The sequence below is a fragment of the Crocodylus porosus genome, unplaced genomic scaffold (genome assembly GCF_001723895.1).
Source record: "Crocodylus porosus isolate Cpor-Errol unplaced genomic scaffold, CroPor_comp1, whole genome shotgun sequence".
In the NCBI taxonomy this organism is placed as follows: Eukaryota; Metazoa; Chordata; order Crocodylia; family Crocodylidae; genus Crocodylus; species Crocodylus porosus.
In genome coordinates, this window is record NW_017728906.1 from 85,030,311 (window position 1) to 85,050,825 (window position 20,515).

General features: G+C 41.3%; 1 protein-coding gene across 1 annotated transcript in view; it reads right to left on the reverse strand.

Moving 5' to 3' along the window:
- Positions 1-20,515, reverse strand: part of AFF3 (AF4/FMR2 family member 3) — a 590,786-nt gene that overhangs the window by 51,152 nt on the left and 519,119 nt on the right. Inside the window, exons 10-12 of the mRNA XM_019529497.1 lie at positions 12,741-12,906; positions 4,272-5,315; positions 1,756-1,880 (exon numbers count right to left, since the gene is read on the reverse strand). Of these exons, the coding sequence (XP_019385042.1) occupies positions 1,756-1,880; positions 4,272-5,315; positions 12,741-12,906 (1,335 nt within the window). The remainder of the gene's footprint in view (positions 1-1,755; positions 1,881-4,271; positions 5,316-12,740; positions 12,907-20,515) is intronic.

Sequence of the window (20,515 nt, forward strand, 5' to 3'; positions counted from 1 at the left end):
ACCAGAGGACTGGAGGGTAATATAAAGGTGAGGGACCACGGGAAAACTAGAGGGAAGAAAGGAAATTTTATGAACTTATGTGTTGCCTTTTCACTATAAAATTGCTAATCTGAATGCATTTGATGGGGCATGTCCCCAAGAGCACACGTGTGGTCCGTGGCACTGCAAATAACACGCGCCACACATGCAGGCATTTTCTGCATTGCTAATTTGTAGCATGGTGGGTATTTTTGACAGTAGGAGATCCTGGTGTAAAAAAATAACTATGCCAGAAAAAGCAGGGCAGTGCATGTGGCTGCAGCATGCGGCGACCGGAAACTGGATCTGAGTGCTCCTCTGCACACCCGGATCACTGCTGCTGGAGCCTGGGAGGCCCCCAGGACCTCAGGTGCTGGTTTCTGCCTCCCTTACCTCACCCAGGGCAACTTGCCGTGCACCAGAGTGCACGTGCAGGGGCATTTCGCAGGGACAACTAGCTGTGGTACAAATACATGCTGCTGCTAATCGTCCCTGGGGAACACACGTTCCCACTCACGGGGGTGTGCCCAGTGTGTTTTTATTTCTTGGAACTGTGAAATAAACCCTACAGCATAACTAGCTCAATCACTTCCATGCATGTCCGATCATGATAATCACTTGCTCCTTGAGAATGAACGTGCTGTGAAACATGACGTTTTGGTAACAGGAATGGTATGCCTACATCCAGTGAACCACAATAAAATATCCTATTACATGTATGATTTTCACTTTGTGTCACATATGTAACTTATATGAAAAAAACAAGTTGAATGCAGATTCTTCAACATACAAAAGATATTTGAGTTTCTTTCTCATGTTTTTTCCAGTATGATGATTTTTTCAGCTCCCATAGTGCTGAATAAAGACTTATTTATAAATGAATTCAATAAAAGTTAATGATTATTTTGAATTAGAAGTTATATAAATTACAAAGCACTTCAGCGTAGTGCACCCACACTATAAAACACAATAGAAAAAGATTTGTTAGGTTTATCAATGAGCCACATATATTAAGCTTTGTGCAACTGAACTGTAAGATACATGACTAAAATTGGTTGCTGGAAACTGCTCAGGATTGATATGACAGATTGTAGTATCGCTGCTTGTCCAAATCTATGCAAAGAAATAGGTGGATATTTTCATCATTCATATTGCGTCTTGAGTCTTTTGGAAATTTAGCTATTTTTATCACCATATGGAGTTGTGTGTTTTGAGCAGTTATACAAAATACACCACTTGTAATCTTTAAAGTATCCTGTCCAGAATATACTTGGGAGTGGGGTTCTCTGGGCATCAACTCAAATACTTTCTTTACCTTTTCCTTTGTTCATATAGATTATTACATTTAAATTCAGATATAAACAAGTTTTAAATTTGAATCTCATGACACTGAAATGGAGAAAAAGAGGTCAAAGGATTGTAGTCTATTTGAACAAATGCCCAGAACATAATACCTAAGAATATAGTAATGTCTCAGCTGATAATGCCATTGTTGCTGTAATTATTCCCTCCAGAATCTTAGCACTTGAACTCACAGCTTTTTGTGTAATAGAACAAAAATATGTCAGGAGCCGTTACCTTGTTCATTAAACCAAAAGGAGAACAAACACATTCAGATAATTTTACACATAACATGATAATTAAAAAAGTCTGTCCCATTAAATGCCAAATTATACACTGCATTAAGATTCAATTAGTTGTAGAGACTGAGTTTTAAATGATAAGGAGAATGCATACCTATTTTCATTTATGTTGCAATGATTTGCTGTTGAAATACTTTGGGCAGAGGCAATTAATCGTGAAGAACACTCTCGCTCTAAATGAGGCTTCTTGCTCTCCCTGTGCTCCTCTTCATTTTCACACTGAATGAAGAGAAAAACGATCATCTATTGCATTTGATAGATGGCACTAGATCTGTCTACACAACCACAGGATGCTGGGTATTACAGAAAATGAAAGTCTGTATTTGGGTGTACCCTATTTTACTGTACTTATTTATTCTACAAACTATACACCTTACAGACTTCTAACAAGATAGCTAGCTGTGCTAGTATGAAGTCAGACAGAAGAAGCCTTGCTCGTGAAAGCCTATGCACCTCAGGTTCAGTTATTCTACATATGCATTTCTACCCTGTCTTCTGCTTTAACAAGATCATCCCAAAAGACTTAAAATCGAAAGAGACAACATTCAAAAGCATAGGGAAGAGAATACAATTTAAAAAAATGTTTTGGGCATTTTATGCCTCCTTTTTGCTTATTTCTTCTACATTTTTCTTTTACTCCTTCTTAAATCTCACACCTGTTCACTATATTTTTCCTGTCTCTCCCTCATTGTTCCCTGAATCCTTTGTTTCCCACTGTTCCTCTTTGTGTCCATCCTAAATTCCCCAAGCTTTAATCTCTTTCTTTGTGTTTCCACAACCCCCTTCAAGCTCTTACTGGTTTCCTGACTTGCCTGTCTCTTCAGTGTGCCATGTATGCTTTATGTCTCTAGTTTATCCATAATTTGGAAGACACTGTATTGCCCATAATAGCAAAGTTTGTTTCTTCTTTTGCCTTTGTATCATTTCATCATTTTATATGTATTTGTATTATGTAAATGAAATCTATTTATACAGTGCACCTTAAGAATTTACAAGGCTGACACTGATCTGTAATGAGCAAAGTCCTGGTTCCTTGGGTATGTAGCCTCACACCACATTTTTTGTCACTCCTTGAGCATTCGTGGTTTCTCACCCATCACTGTGAACTGTACAATTGCTACATTGCATACTAAGTCCTGGCCAATGTACTCAGACAAATTCCTTTGAAATTATGGCAGCGTTGGAGTGATGTTGCAGCTATGGTGATTTGGGAATATGTGAGAGAGAAGGAATTATTTGGGTGATATCTTTTACTGGACAAACTGCATATAATTTTGAAATTACGAACACTGGGAGGAGCTCTCTGTCATGACCATACTGTGTTTAGAAAAAGCCCTGGGCAGTATATGCATAGGCAGAACTAGGTGGGGAGCAAGTAGAGCAGCAGTTTTGAGCATTGACTTAGAGGGGGTTTCAGTACGGTCCTCTTCCCTAGAAGTTTTTGCCAGGCAAGCACAGCCCCAAGCTCAGTTGTTTATCTGAGGGCCTGTGGGGTGGAAGGAAACACCCATCATCCAGGAGGCTTAGCCATAGGAGGCACATCCCTGTGTCCTGTAGAGGTGTGGGGAGCAGCAGGAGTTGGGACAGCCAGGGCAGGTAACACTGTTGCCCAAGTGAAGAGAGCTGAGGCAGGTAAGACTCCTCTCCCTCCCCTACTTTTCCTCGTGCCCCACTGCCAAATGTTCAGCACATTTCCCCCCTCCGTCCCCTGCCCCAGGCACTTGATATGCCTCTGCTCCAGGGTTCAGATTGACATTGACATAAAGGCACAGTGAAGCTGCTTTAACTGATGCCCCTCTGCAGCAAAAGGAATATACATGGGGCCTAGTTGGGGGCAGAAAGGCAAAAGGAAGAGCAGTTATTCTGCAAGTTGGAGGTGACTAGAGAACTGCCATGCTGTCACCCCACCCCAACTGGACAGCAGTAGTGCATGTAGAGCAAGCCTGGGGCTAAATTATGACCTCAGTTATTTAGGTACAATGCCCTCGGTTAGAGGTTGCACTAGTGTAACAGAGGGAAGCTGTAGATGCCAAATGGATCATGAACTCACAAGCTCCCATAAAAGAAGTTTCTCAGTGAAGTCACAGGGATATCTGGGCTGGGAGAGCTTTATTTGCATCTCGAGAGGGACATAGTGGCTCGCTCTCCTGCCTTTCTTCCATATAAAGAGCTAATGAAACATGAAATTGACTTTGACTAGACGACACCCACTCCACTTTAAGACAGAAGCATCACCTCCAGATGCTTAAATTCTGGGAGCTAAAAATAGCAAAGGTGCCATTTTTATGAGGCAGGAAACAGACAGAGTGCCAACAGAAAATGCTGTCATATGAGGCCCTGACTCTAGGGTAATACTGCTTTAGACTATTCCCCCCGCTAGTGCTTGAATGATTGTTTGGGTCAAAAACACACACACAGTTGAGGAGTGAGTGGTCATGAAAGATCACTTCAGAATTTCAATTCAAATAGGATATTACTATTAAATGCAGGATACATATATAAAGTGCATTGTTTGGCTAATCGATATATCAGAGACAAGGCAGAAAAACACAATAAACACAATTTCCCCCTGAAGATCCTACGTAATCTGAAAAAGCCCAGAAAGCCTACCTTGCGTTTCCTTCTAGATTTTGGTAAAACCTTTTCCGCTGGTGGGTCAATACTATTATTCTGGTGAATGCTGGCTACTTCTTTTGCTCCAGTGCTCATTGCCAATGGCTCCTCCGGTGAACGCTCTGGAATCCTGGACAAAAGAGTCAAATCAATTTTGACCCACAGTGATTTTACCTCATCACTGTCTTTCAGAGGAGACAGGAGCTCATTCCTACCAAAAGGAACCAGGGTGTAAAATTGTTCCTCCAGCTCCTTTGCTATTTCATTACTACTCCTGGCATTAATGGAGCCAAAGGCACTGCAGCTGCTGTTGGTTTTGTTGGAGTTACTGCTCCCAGAGTCCTTCAACCTCTGGTCATTTCCAGCTGAAGCAGAGGCCGCAGTCTGAGGTTTAGGGAGAGAATATTCCTCTTGTTCGGATTCTGAATCTGAATCGGAGGAAGAGGAGGATGATGAAGACTCTGTCTCGATAAATTCCCTGGATTTAGGTGCTGTTTTGCTTGGCCCCCGGGTACGTCTCTTTTCGCATGTAGTGACAGAGCGGGGCTCTTTCCTGTGCCCAGTTCTGTTGCTGCAGGGCCTGGCTTTAGGTTGCTCACAGATGTTATTTTCTAAAAAGCCTTGGCTCAGGGTGAGATCCTCAGATGTATGGCAGTTCAAAGCATCTCCACCAGAGGTCCTCTCTGTCCTTCTTGGCTGTTTTTTACAGATTGGCTTTCTCTGAGGACCGCTGTCTCCAGAAGCAGCAGCAACAGCAGCGGGAGGTGATTTCTGCTTCCCTCCTTTATTGCCTGGTGCTTTATTAGCAGTTCTAGGCCTCAGCTCCTCTTTGCTGGCATTCTTAATTTCTGTGTCTCTGAGGTCTGTTTGGCAAATATCTGGTAATTTCTCACACTCCTGTCCTTCCTCCTTTATCCTGCTGTAATACTGATTACTCTCCAGTCCATGGTTATCATTTTGGCTAAGAATAGGCGTTTTGTGAGGATTAACTTTATTTAGCCATTTATCCAGTTGCCACTTGTTTGATGATGGTTGTTCAGGCTGAAAGCAAATCAAACAAAACAGTATTTAATAAAATTCCAGCTGCAAGGCATGACTTCACTGTGTGTCTTTATATTCTTGGTGCGCCTGGGCTCTCTACATGGTCAGAGTGCAAATAACTAAATTACAGGGATTGTATTTAAAAAAAAAATCTGGCTCTGCTATTCTTATCACACAACTAAAGGCTTTAGCTCCCAAATTAACCATTACTTGGTACTTTGGGATGCAAATGCAGCACCTCCAGCACACAGATGGAATCCAGGGGGAAAAAAGAGAAATGGTGCAGAAGTCAAAGAGGTAGTTAAAGAGATATAGTACATTCTGTTGGCACGGCACATTTAAGTTTACTGTATTTATTGGGGTACCCAGTCATGAAGCTGAATCATAGTCCCCTGTTATTTATAGGAGCATTGATTTTAGGAATAGATATGAATCACGAATGTAGAGGCTGGGGGACACTGGGTGTGATGATATTTTCAGTTTGAATGAGGTTGGGAAGGAGGACAGCTACAGTGATTCATAATTCTTAAAGATGATTCATGCAGTGCTACTGGCACCAGCTTTACTGGGAAATGCTTCCAAGTTTCCAAATGAAAGAAAACATAATGCTGATAGAAAGACAGAAAGAAGAAAAGGGTAAAATTCAGGCTACAGAATGAACGAAAGGGCTGGGGGTGGAAAGGTGGGAAAGAGATAGGTATTCTGTGCCTTGTAATACTGCATGAAAAATAAAAATGTTTATAGTGAATACAAGGGAAGCTTAATTGAATTATTGAGTTAACCTTATTGGTACTATTGGTATACAGACACAAGATCACGCAAACATTTTCTGTGGGGAGATACTGTCAGTTACTCATTTAACACACATTGAATATCAGTTAGCTTTTTTCCCCCGTGTTCCTGTCACAACATGATCAAGTTTTAAGACAGCATCTAAAATATAATGGTGTTTGGACAGTGAAGAAGTGAGATAATTATGATTTCAAATGCAGCTATGGCTAAGACAATGCAATTTCACAATAATGTGCAAGTGCTTTCTAGTGCTTCTTGCAATCAGTAATTTGAATGAAATGAAATGAGTGGGTGTGGGACAAGATGCTAAGGCATGATGGAGCAAAATAATACCTTCAATTATATCCCTGAAGTCCCACTGGAGCTGAGGTTGGGTGTTGCCTCATTTATAAACCATGCTTTGGACTAGAGCTGGAAAAGGCCAAATTCTGACTCCACTGCAGTCAATGGTCACAATTCAAAAAGACCACAATGGGACCCAAATTTGACTCTATGTCCTATTACACTTTACATGAGTAATTTTTGTGCATGTTATGAAACCGACATGATACAATCTTCAACTAAGTGCTGCTCTCCATTTTGCTCAGGAAGAATGTGGCCTAAGGTGTTCTCTTAGTGAATCAGCCACTACCTCCTGAGTATATACTCAGTAGCCTCAAGTGCATGTTTTCAGAAACACCTCCTAGCTTCACAACGGACATCACAAATCCTCATATCATATTTCAAACTATGTGTCTTCTCTGACCTGTAAAATATGAAAACATGTGACCAACTTCCATCCTGAGTTCTGCACAACCAAATCCATTGAATACTGGCTCCATGTTTTCCAAATTATGATTACTGTATTTACTTGAATGCAAGATGAGGTGTCTTCCTCCATACAGAACAGGGGAAAAAAACCCTTGTCTTTTATTCACATGTAAGGAAATCTCATCAAATACGTCTGTCATTAAGCTGCCACCAAATGCAGCATGTGCCCAGTCATGGAAACCAACTATGAAGTTGTTTTAAATGCAGCCGATGAGCACGACTATAAAACGCATGACCCATATAGGGCAAACATGCTGTTGGGAACCCTTTTTATTTTTCTGTGTGGCCCTTAAAAACAACAGGCAGTTGCTCTCCCAGGAGAAAACTGGTATTAAGTCTGGAGGTACTGCAATACCAAGCTGGTACTGAGAGGGCCAGAACCAGCCCTGATACCCTCCCCTTGGTGCCAAAAATTCTTGATCTTAGCCAAAAGATGGAAGATGCTGATGGGAACCTACCACAAAGATACAGTCTATCTGTATAAAATATATCATAGTGCACATTGAGCACAGTCCCCCTCAGTGCTGACTTTTTTGCAAGTCATGGTAAGCCACCACACAGCATACATGTCAACTTCCTTTTCAATCCCACAGTTAAGCTGCATCTTTCTTTCCAATTTCCAATGATTCCTGTTTCTTCACCAGCCTTAAATGTCTGGCAAACATTACCAAATTGGGTCCCAAACAGTTTGCCCATAATCCTTCTGTTGGTCCCCCTCTCACTCTGTCACTTATGATTAGTGTGGCTCTGCCCTCCATGAGAAGGAGCTGTATAAAGCTGCCCTGTGTCTCATCTGCGTACACATTTTTGGAGTATCCCAGGACTTGTGACAAGAACACCCAGGTTCAATCATAAGTGGGGAAACATGGATCCTTTGTTAGGGGGCGGTATTTGTAGTTTATACACACATAGTCAGCAGTACCGAGCTGTGGGGTCACCATGACTTGACATGCTATTGACTCTGCTGAGGTCCAATCCAGTGTACTATATGGTAAATCATGAGCCTTTTGCCTTTGGACTAATAGTATGCATAGTTTGTACTATATATAAATAGGCACAAAAGTTATACTTAAAAGTCTGTTTATGGAGTGGTTTCATAGTCAGTAGGGTCGGAAGGGACCTGAGCAGATCATCAAGTCTGACCCCCTGCCATGGCAGGAAAAAGTACTGGAGTCAAACAACCCGGGCAAGGTGTTCATCTAGCCTCCTCTTAAAGACCCCCAGGGTAGGAGCCAGCACCACGCCTCTTGGAAGTTGGTTCCAGATCCTAGCCGCCCTGACAGTGAAGTAGCGCCTCCTGATGTCTAGTCTGAATCTACCACCTGCCAGCTTGTGGCCGTTATTTCTAGTCACTTCTGGTAGTGCTTGGGGGAACAGGGACTCGCCCAATGCCCGCTGGTCCTCTCTGACTAGTTTGTAAATGGCCACTAGATCCCCCCCTCAGCCTTCTTTTGTGGAGGCTGAACAGGTTCAGGTCCTGTAGCCTCTCCTCATAGGGCCTGCCCTGCTTCCCCCTAATCATACGAGTGGCCCTCCTCTGGACCCTCTCCATGTTGTCCACATCCCTCCTGAAGTGCAGCGCCCAGAACTGGACGCAGTACTCCAACTGCAGCCTGATCAGTGTTGCATAGAGGGGGAGGATCACCTCCTTGGACCTGCTCGAGATGCATTTGTGGATGCATGACAAGGTACGGTTGTCCTTCCTGACTGCATCCCCACACTGCCGGCCCATGTTCATCTTGGCATCAATGATGACTCCAAGATTCTTTTCTGGAGTTCCCCAGGCTGTAGGTATGCTGCTGGTTCGTCCTCCCCAGGTGCAGTACCTTGCACTTGTCAGTGTTGAAACCCATTTAGTAGTTGTACTAAAACTTGCAGCAGTTTCAAAAATGTACTATGCCTCAATTCTGGATGAACTAAGGGTGGATCTACACAAGATGCTGCAGTGCTGTAGCAACACACTATGGCACTGTAGCGTCCATTGGCAAAAACTGTGATGCTACTGGTACGTCACTGTAGCAATGCGCTCCTTCATTGTAGTGTGTTGCTACAGTGACATAGCGGCCAAAAATAACCATGCACAGCCAGCAAAGTGCAGTATGGACTGTTACTGTGCCATCTTTTAGTACTTCCAAAAGGAAGTACTAAATGATGGTGCAGTAACAAAGGTGCCGTATGGTCATGTGTAGATATGCCCTAAGTCTATGGATACTATATGCAAATTACTATGGGCATGTTTATTTCAAGGTTAGTGTTTTCAAATTTGCCCCTCACTTCCATGTGCTCAGGGAGAGCAGGGTCTGACAGGAAGGGAGTGCAGGGGAGAAAAGTTGAGGCAGGGTGGGAGGCAAGAGGACTACCTGACTCCTCAGATTTATTTTCCCTTCTGTAGCAGTGGGTAGGGGACAAATTCAAGGTCAACTCCCAATAATTAGATTCTATGCCTGGAAAATCATAACGTATTTATAAATTTTCTATATATAGAATCTAATGATTGGGGAATCACCTTATATTCAGGGTCATCTTATATTCAAGTAAATATAGTATCAGTTTTTAATATAGTTACTAAGCATGGGAATAGACCTATTACGTGACAACTGCCATGTCCACTCATAGCATCTGATGAAGTAAGCTGTTGCTTACAAAAGCTTATGCATTTTGGATTTAGTCTATAAAGTGCAACTCTACCCTGCTTTTAGTGTTCCTTTGCCTTCTTAAGGATATGAGATACAGCTGGGAACACGGTTCTTCTATGCACAAGTTCTATGCTGTCCCCGGATCATGTGAGTGGCCCTCCTTTGGACCCTCTCAATGCTGTCCACATCCCTCCTGAAGTGCGGCGCCCAGAACTGGACGCAGTTCTCCAGCTGCAGCCTGACCAGTGTCGCATAGACCGGGAGGATCACCTCCTTGGCCCTGCTTGTGACACTTGGAGTTGGAAACATTACACTGGTTGCTTATCTTCATAACTGGAAACCCTTTGTTCAATTTATTTAATAGAAAAGATTTGCAGTTCAAAAATCATTTGCAGGAACAACATTGTTTTGTGATGAGGTATGATCTTGATTACCAAGAGAGAAGAGTAAAATTGATATAAAATGTCAAAGTTTCCATCAATTCATTATGCTTGTCTCATTTGCAGGAATCTTCACTTACAGATGTGTGGAAAAGAACCTGCTCCATTCCTAATCCACCAGACCATAATTACCAGTCAGCAAGTCATATGGCACCCAAATTTCAACAATTAGTTTGCTCAATGACAGACAGTCCAGGAGGTGTATAGGAAGGCTACTGTAACATGCTCTGAAATGGGCATCAGTCAACCCCTTTACCCACACCTTTATTCAAGAGCTCATAAGAGAACAGGATAACAGGCTCAACATCTTTCTGATGAGCACAAATCTGGCGATCAACAAAACCAGCACCACTAACAATCCAGGGCACGTGAACTTCCCTGTAGCACCAAAATCTGCTACTTCCTGTTCTAACATAGCTGTTTCCTCCATTTGCCCAAGACATGCAGATTCCAGAATGAAGTAATAGAAAACTTAAAAAAGAGGTGAAGCAACAATCCTGTTTCTCTTCAACCTCAAATTCAGAAGATGCCCCATTCCCAAAATAAAACCTTTTAATATATGCATATGCTATTTGACCTGCTGCTGAGCATTAAAGCTGGAATTTCCAGGTTCATTGTTTGTAGAAATATTAATGTATATACACAGTGAAAAAGACACAACAGCATCTGATATCTCCTTTTACAGAAAAACCATAGGTTCCATACAGACAATTTTTGAACTTCCACACTAGGTTGTATGCTGGACTTGTAAGAGCAGCAGAAAGTGGGGACATCACACATGTCCTCCTTGCCTGGATCAACTATCGCCTCTTTCAGACAAATGTTAGTCTTCCCACATTCTCCCCACTTAGAAAATGAACTATCAAAACTACGGCAGCCACCAAACCTCCGAATCCTTTACAATTTTAGCACACCCTACTAGGGCAAACTCAGCTTCACAGCTATAATACCAAGGGGCCAACGAGCTGATAGAACAGTACATGTATAATCAAGTGATACCTTGCTCAGATAAAGACAGTCCTACGTATTTTGAGAAGATGAGTGAAAAACACTTTGGAGGAGCCAGTTTCTCCAAGTTCATATGATCATTCTAGTCCTCACCAATATCTTTCCTATCCAAAGTCATGAACTCCCCAGCCTGACTCAGGTTACTTAGCTCCTTTTCCCCCAGAATGCTCTTTTCCTGATTAAAGGGAATTTACCAGTCTCAGTCTGTTAGCACAGATTTGAGCCTAGATGCTCTTTGACTTTGATTGGCATTGGGTACTCAGGCCCTCTTTCCTTTCCACAGCAATTCTTTCTTCCCCACTTCTTCCCTAGCAGGAACCTCCTTTTTTCCCATTTGCTCTCCTCCCACCCCAGTTTCTTCCTTCCATTTGGATTCCTCTTCTGGCTCCTTTTAATGGTAGCAATGTTGAGACTCCATATGGAAGGGAAAGATGGAAGGACAAAAGTAGATGTCTGCAGTGGGGAACAGACGATGGAAAGAAGAAAGACTGAAGGAAAACGAGAAACACAGAATGGAAGAAAGAAGGAAAAGGAACAACAAGGAGAAGGGAAGAAACAAGAGCAGACCAAGAACCTTGAAAGAGAATAAAGAAAGAAGAGGACCAGAGGGAGAGATTTAGGATCAGGGAGGAATGAAAAGAAAGTGAAGTGTAAGTAAAAAATACTGAAAGTTAGAAAGGGGAGGAAAGAAAATGGTCAAGTAAAGAAGGAACAACAAAAACTGTGGGTGATGTACTGCAGTATGTTCTGGTGATTTTTGTATTTGCCTGATGGAAAATTTGGTGTCAAAATATTAATTAAAATATGTGCTAGCTGTTTTATTTTAATAGCAAGGGAATGTGAATCTTCAGGATGAGAAGAGCTTTTGAGACATAGCTGTCAATGAAGGGAGGTCCGTTGTCCTGTCCTATGTCAGGAAGGAGAATAATCTGTCTGTATTTCATGTGTTTACAATCTCGATTCTTGAATATTTTTGCATATATTAATATGTGTTATGTTACTATGGAGTATACAAGAGCATTTGGAGCCTTACATTTAAGAAGTGCATTTGCTGGTATGTCACTAAAACTCAAAATACAATATGGGCAAATTAATTTTAATAGAGTTAAGGCCTGCCTATCCAGGGAGATAGCCCACAATAATTATTCTGCACTAGCTCTCTGCGTGGCACTGATTTTGTGCCAGCAGTGGTCTCATTTATACCACTTCAAGCCAGTGTAGAAAGTATGCTTAGTGAAGAGTAAGCATGTTCACATTGGGAGTTAATGTGAATACCTATTGTATTTTACATTTGTACCCAAACTTATTGTGCAATAGCTTCCCTGCATTGACCAGCTGTTAGAGTCACTGTAGTGCAGGAGACTCAGATAAGGGCTTTTGCACCATGCAAGTCAGCAGTAAAAACAGATGTCAGCATTTGTTTGGAGTCTAGAGCATACCTTCTTCCTTGCAATGCATTTCACTCCTCTAGAATCCTACAACAATAACACATTGGTTATTTCTTTCTCTGTTGTGCAAATCTTTTCCCGTAACTTTTTCTTTCAAAATTTAATATGTTAAAAATGCAGGAAACGGCACCTGGTATTTCACAGTGCACCACGGGAGCCTCCTTGGACTTTCCCCCATTACTTTTTTTTTTGTCTCCCCACAGCCTCTTTTGTTTGCTTGACTAGCTAAGGGCCAGGCTGGGTGCAATATCTTGGCTGTCACCCTGAATCAGAAAGATCAGAAGTCCTTACCTCTGGGCTGGAGTAATGAGAGGGCTTGCTGCCGTCACTCTCACTAGAACTGCTTTCACTCTCTGAATCAGACTCTGAACTGCTCTCGGATTCACTGGAGCTGCTGCTGCTTGACCCCTTGCTGGAGAGTCCTGAGGTTCTGCTATTGGGCTGTTGCACGCCAGTGCTGCCAGCCCCAAACACAACCCACCAAGGGGGAGGGGGGAAAAAAACAAAACAACAACATAAAACAAACAAAAACATGCTATTTTTAGGCAGCATAAATCACAGCTGTCTAAATGTTTGCAACCTAGGCTTTGCGGTTACAAAAGTGGTCAGATGGGTTGAAAATTACATTCTTTTAATTGCAGAGGGGGGTGATCAGGTGGGGGGGAGGGGGAATCAGATTTCAATGTTAATACCATGCTAACATTAATACATCACCCCTAGCATTTCTTTGCTTTATGAGAGAGGATCAGGTTTTCATTTCAGGTTACTTTTGCATATTTAAGAGAAATTGTAGGATATATTTCCAAGTCAGACAGTAGAAATGTTGGAAATCTTTTGGAAAACCTGAGCTACAGAAAACTTTGGAACAGAGAAAACTTTGAAAAGACTGGAATGCAGAAAACAGCCTCATAATATCTACTGTATAGTAATTACTATCATAAAGAGAAAGCAGGGGGGTTGTAAATTGGGATATGGTTCATAATATTGGCCATTTCCAACAAAATAAAGTAAAATAAAAAAGGTACAATAACTTCTGGTGGCCCTTTTTATGCGTATTGTATTGGCAAAGTAAATATGATTTAGTTAGCTATATGTGCCGTATTCACATTGAAATCTGCAAGAACTAAGGCTCCTGTCCTGAAAACACTTAAGCATGTACTTACCATTATTCACATGGAGCAGTCCTATGTAAGTCAATAGGACTTCTCACCTTAAAAGCTGAGCATGTGCTTAAGTGTTTTCTGTATCAGGCCTTTACAGAAACAGAAAAACATAATGTTTCCATTCCATAAGTAACTAACTGACTGCAAATATTAAGACATCCCACAGTCATAAACGTTTGAGTTTTAAATGACCTATTATCTATTCTGTTTCCCAGGTTTTGGAATATTGTTGTTTATAGTACATTACATTTTTAGTGATTTATCCAGTCTGTTTTAAATAACTCAAATCAATGGGACTTTCACCTCTACCCATGGGAAACTACTCTGTAATCTAACAGACTACATTGCCAGATTTCCCCCAAAATTTGGACTAAATTTGTCCTTTCTTAATTTATTATCCTTATTTATTATTTCATCCCATTACTCATTATCATTACCCTACATTATTCCCCCTTGCCTTCAAATGTTTGAAGCTTGCTACTCAGTCCCCTTGGCAGTAATTTCTCAGCCATGCTATACATGTTTAGCTCTTCTGATCTTCCCTCGTAAGTCAATACCTCCAGGCTATGGATCATTTTTATGGCTCTTTTCTGAACTTTTTCCAATTTGTCTATAACTTTCTGATAATGGGATGCTCAAAAGTGAAGGCAGTTCTACAGATGTGTTTTCACTAGAGCCATACAATGAAGGACTATTATATTCCTGGTCCTATAGCTTCTGCATATGAATACCAACATTACACTGATGTTTTGGCTCTAACGTCATATTGTAAACTTACATATAGTTTGGTGTCTGAATGCTTAGTGGTCCCTTTCAGCATTAGTGCTTCCTGATGCCTCCAGTGAATATCTACCCTTTGTATTATTTCCCCTCAGATATATTTTCACACTGAGTCACATTTTGTTACTTGCTGCCCATGTTTCCAGGTCTGTTTGATTTATTTCTCTTCCCTCAGAGGTGTCTGCAGCAACTCCTAATTTAGTATCAAATGCAAGCTTAATTAAATGGCATTCTCTTCCTTTTCCACATCATTAATGAAAATGTTCCATAAATCCAAACCAAACTCTGGTTCTAATAATTTTCTCTCAACTCAATTCACTAATATTTATTGTCATTTGTATCTGATATTCTTCAATTCATTTTTGATCCTTATCTAGGCTAATTTGAATTAATTTTGAGAGATATTTTGTAAGAAACAAAATCAAATAATTAATTAGAAATCAGACATATTACAGCTAGTGCTTTGTCTTCATCTCCCGAATTATGTAATTTATTCCAGAAAGCAAGTATCTGACCGAAGACTTCTGGAGATAAGAAATATATAGATGAGAATTTTTCCTGAGTTGAGATCCAGTTGGTGTACAATAGAGGCCAGGCTGTCCAAGAGCCAGTTACAATTCCCCAATTCCCCGATTCCCTTTTCCACCCAGCTCCTGGCCCACCTCCCCATTTCCAGGGGACTGTTCTAATTCATACAGGCTGTTCAAAGGTTTCCCAAGGGACCATCTGCCTGAAACAGAATTGCCCAGCACCAGTCTAGCTCTTCTGCCTTCTACTTCTAGCAAATCTCCTTCATGCATTTAGCATGTTGTCTCCAGGGCTAGGGACAGAAATTACACATAAACCAGTATAAGTGATTGGAAACCAGTTCAAATCTATAACACAACAAAAGTTCATTGTACATAAGCCCCTTTCAAATTGGCCAAAATGGGTTTAAGATAAACCGGGATGGATGTAGTATCAGACTTATGGGTGCCTGTATACGTACAGGGACGCTGCTGTGATACACTGTAGTTACAGCGTGTAAGAACAGACTCAATTTATCAAGTCTGCTGCACACTCCAGCAGCCTCTGTGTCTCGTGTATTCAGCGTCCCCACTTTTCAAAATGGTGGCAGGGGCATTTTAACTAAAGCTCTTCAAATGAGCTTAGTTAAAGTGCCCCCACCACCATTTTAAGTGTGAGATGCTGAATACATGAGATGCTGTGGGCACTTTAATTAGAGTGGCTCTTGGAGCCACTCTTATTAAAGCACTCCCCACACCCCTAGAACATGTGTAAAGACGTCCTCATTGATTTAGGTTAAATCAGTTTATTAAATTTCTGTCCCAGATCCTGTCCAGATTCAAGTTAACTCACAGTCTCCAGTATCCCAGGATGCTTTGCACCTCTCCTACAAACCCTCCCTCACCAGGTTGGCAGCTAGCCTTGGCCCAAGCTGTCTACTCCCACCTACCAGGGATGCATGCTCTAGCGCCCCCCTGGCTTCTGGCCTGGACCACTGTAGGCATGTGGTTGAATTTCTAGAATCAAAAGTGAATGTCGGGTCACTTGCTTTTTGGTTCAATTTACACAGCTTAGGCTAACCTGTGACAATTGAATCAATTCAGCCTTGGGTGTTTACTTAGCCTCGGATACCAACACCAGGCAAAGGAGCTGTTTGTGGCCTTTGAGTGCTCCCTGATACAATGGTGGGGTTTTTTTTTTGAATTTAGGCTGTTGGTGTTCCCTAAGGCTGAAAGGTTCCAGACTTCACAGACCCTTGGAGTACTGATTAAAAAAGAAAATAAAGTGAAGTGAATGAAGGGGAAGCAGCTGGAATCTATTTATATTTGCCAAAAAATTCCAGTCAGGGATCCACTTGTGACCGTCAGAGGCAAAAAATGCATGCTTGTAAAGGTCCACGCTCGCATCAGGTAGCCCAGCATTATGGAGATCAGTTAGGAGAGTACATACATGTTCCTTTTTCTGAGATACAAATTTTGTTATAATTTACAAGTTTTAAGTGTACCCAGATATGGTAAGTGCCTTTAAAAGCTTACTGTTATTTGTGAAATATCCTGGCTTAATTCCTTAAATCAGTAAATATCTGATTTTTATGTACCCATTGTACAACAGTGATAAGAGATATGCAGATGTTTGTAACAGTAAATGATATAACTAGAAGAGGACTGCTGAAGTTTGCTCACTACCTGTGGATAATTTGGTATTGAGTACTTGCCACTGTTGAAAGATCAAAAGAAACCCCAGATTGGAGTTTCTTGCTTTGTTTACATATATTAATGAATTGTAGTTAGAATCATAGAACTGGAAGGGACCTGTATGATCATCAAGTCCAGTCCCCTGCCCTGGGCAGGAAGCATTGGGCTCAGATGAGCTCAGCAAGGTGCCTGTCCAGCCTTGTCTTGAACACCTCCAAGGAGGGCGACTGCACCACCTTTGCTGGGAGTGTGTTCCAGATTCTGGTGACCCTTACAGAGAAGCTTTTCCTTATATCCAACTTGAATTTATTCTCTATTACTTTGTGACCATTGGACCTTGTCCTTCCTTGAGATGCCCTCCTGAATAGTTGCTCTTCTAGTTATTGATGCTCCCCCATGACGTACTTGTAGGCAGCTATCAAGTCACCTTCTCTTCGTCAAGCTGAACAGGACCAGTGCCCGGAGTCTCTTCTCATTGGGCCTACCCTCCACACCCTTAATCAAATGGGCGGCCCTTCTTTGTACCCTCTCAAGCTTATCCATACCCTTCTTGAAGTGCGGTGCCCAGAATTGGGCGCAGTACTCCAGTTGAGGCTTCACCATCATTGAACAGAGAGGGAGAAGTACCTCCCTGGATCTGTTGGCCACATAGCGGCTGATGCATGCCAGAGTTTTATTGGCCCTTTTGGCAGCCTCGTCACACTGCTGGGTCATATTCATCTTCCAGTTGATCATGACCACCAGGTCTCGTTCAGATGCCGTGCCATCCAGTAGGCCACCACCCATTGTATAGTTGTGGTTAGGGTTCTTCCTACCCAGGTGAAGGACCTGGCAATTCTCCCTGTTAAACCTCATCTGATTTCATTCTGCCCATAAGTTCATTCTGTAAAAGTCCACCTGGATCTTTGTCCTATCCTCTGGTGTGCCTGTGTTTTCCCACAGCTTGGTATCATCTGAGAACTTAATCACTGTGCTTTCTACCCCTTCATCCAAATTATTAATAAATATATTGAATACCACGGGTCCAAGCAAATCCTTGAGGGACCACACTGGAAGTGGCCCTCCAGGATAAGGCCATCCCAATGATCACCACTCTTTAAGAGCGGCCTCTGAGCTAGTTGTCTACCCACCTCACTGTAGACTGGTTCAGCCCAGTACTCTCCAGTTTGTTAGAGATAATCCCATGGGAGACAGAGTCAAATGCTTTGATGAGGTCTAAGTAGATGACGTCAACCTCGTGTCCCTTGTCCAGATGGTTAGTGACCTGGTCGTAGAAGGACACAAGGTTCATCAGGTACAATCTGCCCTCAAAAAAGCCATGCTGGTTGCTGTTTAGTATCCTATCCATTACCAGCTTGTAGTTGATGGCCTCCTTAACCAACTTTTCAAAGATTTTATGCGGGACCACGGTCAGACTGACTGGCCTCATCCCTCTTCCCTTCTTAAAGATGGGCACCACATTGGCCCTCTTCCAGTCATCTGGACCGCTCCTGAGTTCCACAGCTCTTCAGATAGCTTGGCTAGTGGCACTGCTATTAACAAATATTGCTCCCTAACAAATGAAAGAACAGAGACTAAATAAATCTTCAGTATGAAATTTTATTTTTTGAAACTGAAAAGACCAGTGCCTTTTCTGACCCTAGATTAGGAATCAGTTTTGAGAGTGTTCTGCTCTACTGGATTCTCAGTCTTCTCAGAGTATTTTAGTCAGTGTCTGTTGTCAAGCAAACGTCTTCAACATCACAGAACATCTGCACATTTATGTCCTTTCCCTGGTGACTATGGTTTTAATTTTCAACCTATCATTTTTGTTTGGCGTTGACCAAAGCTTTCAAAATTTCTAGACAGGCTAAGGGATAAAAGCTGTAATATTTCTTTCTTGTTATGACATGAAATGCTTTTTTTCTAGGCTGCTGAATAGAAATTGTTACTACAGCCAAAGATATAAAATATAACTGTTGGATTCTTCACAAACATCTGGAAATCTATGTTTGTAGCTATAATGATAGCCAAACTACTGAAAAAATGAACTGCACAAATATTTTCCTATTTTATAGTGATACTGTGGAAGTCTTCCAATTTCTTCCCTCCTACCCCCCTGACTATATCCACTATTATGAATAAATCATGTTTCTGAAAAGTGCTTACTGCATTATGATGGATTAGTATGAAAACACTTTTGTATTTCTTTTTACTTTCCATTTAAAAAAATATAAACCATGGAACTGAATCAGTGACTTGTTTTGAACTGTCGTTTCATAGGCATGTAAGCAAGAACCTGCAGTCAAAATAAAATATGAACATGCATTTTAATCATTGTGGCACATAACATTTACACATGCTAGTGTATCTTACTGTGGAGTTATGCCTTAGAATGAATTATTATAGCTTGGAAATAATATTTTTTATTTCAAGCGATTAAATGAAAATACGAGTAGCAACAATCCTATCCTTTCAAGCCCTCGGATAAGAATGTCCATTCTGTCTGACCTTAGAGTAAGAGAGCACGAGCCTACCTTTATAGAGATGCCAGAAGCTCAGTGAAGCATTTACATGGTAAAATTAAAATCTTAACCTAGACTTCACCAAATACACAGCTACTGAAAATAATTACACAACTCTCACTGTTATTGAGAGTCATGCTGTTGCATTCAGGTAGTTGAACATAGACTTTATTATAATAATCCAAACTCAGTGCTACAAAGGTGTGCATTATGTATAAAGTCTCAGAGCGCGAAAGACAGAACTGCAGTCTGGCAACATTCCTAAACCAATTAAAAGGGAAAAAAAATCCTTGGCTACTGCTGATGCTTGGGAGCTTGCTTTTTCCTTGCCTTAAATTTCGGTAGCCATTTTATTTCCACTTTGTCTAGATACAAATTATTATCTAGTGTGTAAGGTAGTGGTGAATCAGGCCCTGAGTAAGGCCCATGCCAAAGCAAAATATTGGACTGATCCTTTAAAATATATTCCCAACAAAGCTAAGAAGTCTAGGAAAATGCTTACTTTTCATACTATCTGTCCCAAGCAATCAGCATAATTATTGCTTTGCCAGAACCTTATCCAGATATTTGTTTTTAAAGACCACAGTAACTCTGTCCCTTAGACACTGTTTGGTATATTTGTTTCTGTGTCTGGAGACTGGAAAATATATGGCAGTCTATATATCTATATAGAAGTGATAATCTAAATTATTTTTGTTCTAAATCTGACCCTCAGGTACCATATACAAAGCAGCATGAAAAACATCATAGCCAGAACAGAACCATGGGAAACTCCACAAGTGTTCCAACACTAGTTAAAGTGATGAGTACTGGAGAACGGATCTATGAAATAAACAGAATATGTACATAAAAAGTGACTATAGCAGAAATCTCTTTTCCCAAGGCAACTTACTGAGACTAATCAGTGAGGTCTGACCAGACATAGCTTAATACAGGCTATCATAATATTGTAATAAAACTGTCAAAGCCAAACTCTTCTCCAGTTGGTTCAACAGGGTCTGATAATCCAATATGTCACTGAAGAATGCAGATAGATCTTAAAACACCAACATGGACAGGACTTCTCTATCCATTACGGTTAGCACAATATTAATGACTCTGACTAGGACAGACTGCAATTTAGCTTACAGTTCATTACCTCCAATATGTGCCACCACATTTTCCAGGATCCTGGCCAAACATGGCAGGTAAGAAATCAGCCTAGAGTTTCACTGTAGATTGGGGTGAGCAAAAGCTTATTCCGTGTTCAACATAGCCACAACCTTTCAACCTATGGCAGGAGATGTAGTCAGTAAATGAGAGATAATTTGTTGCAATAAAAGAGGGAAGTTGAGAACACCAAGAAGAAAGAAAGATAAGGAATGTCTGCGGTAAGAGGATCTTAGCTTACATATGCATTCAGGACTCTCTGTAGGAAA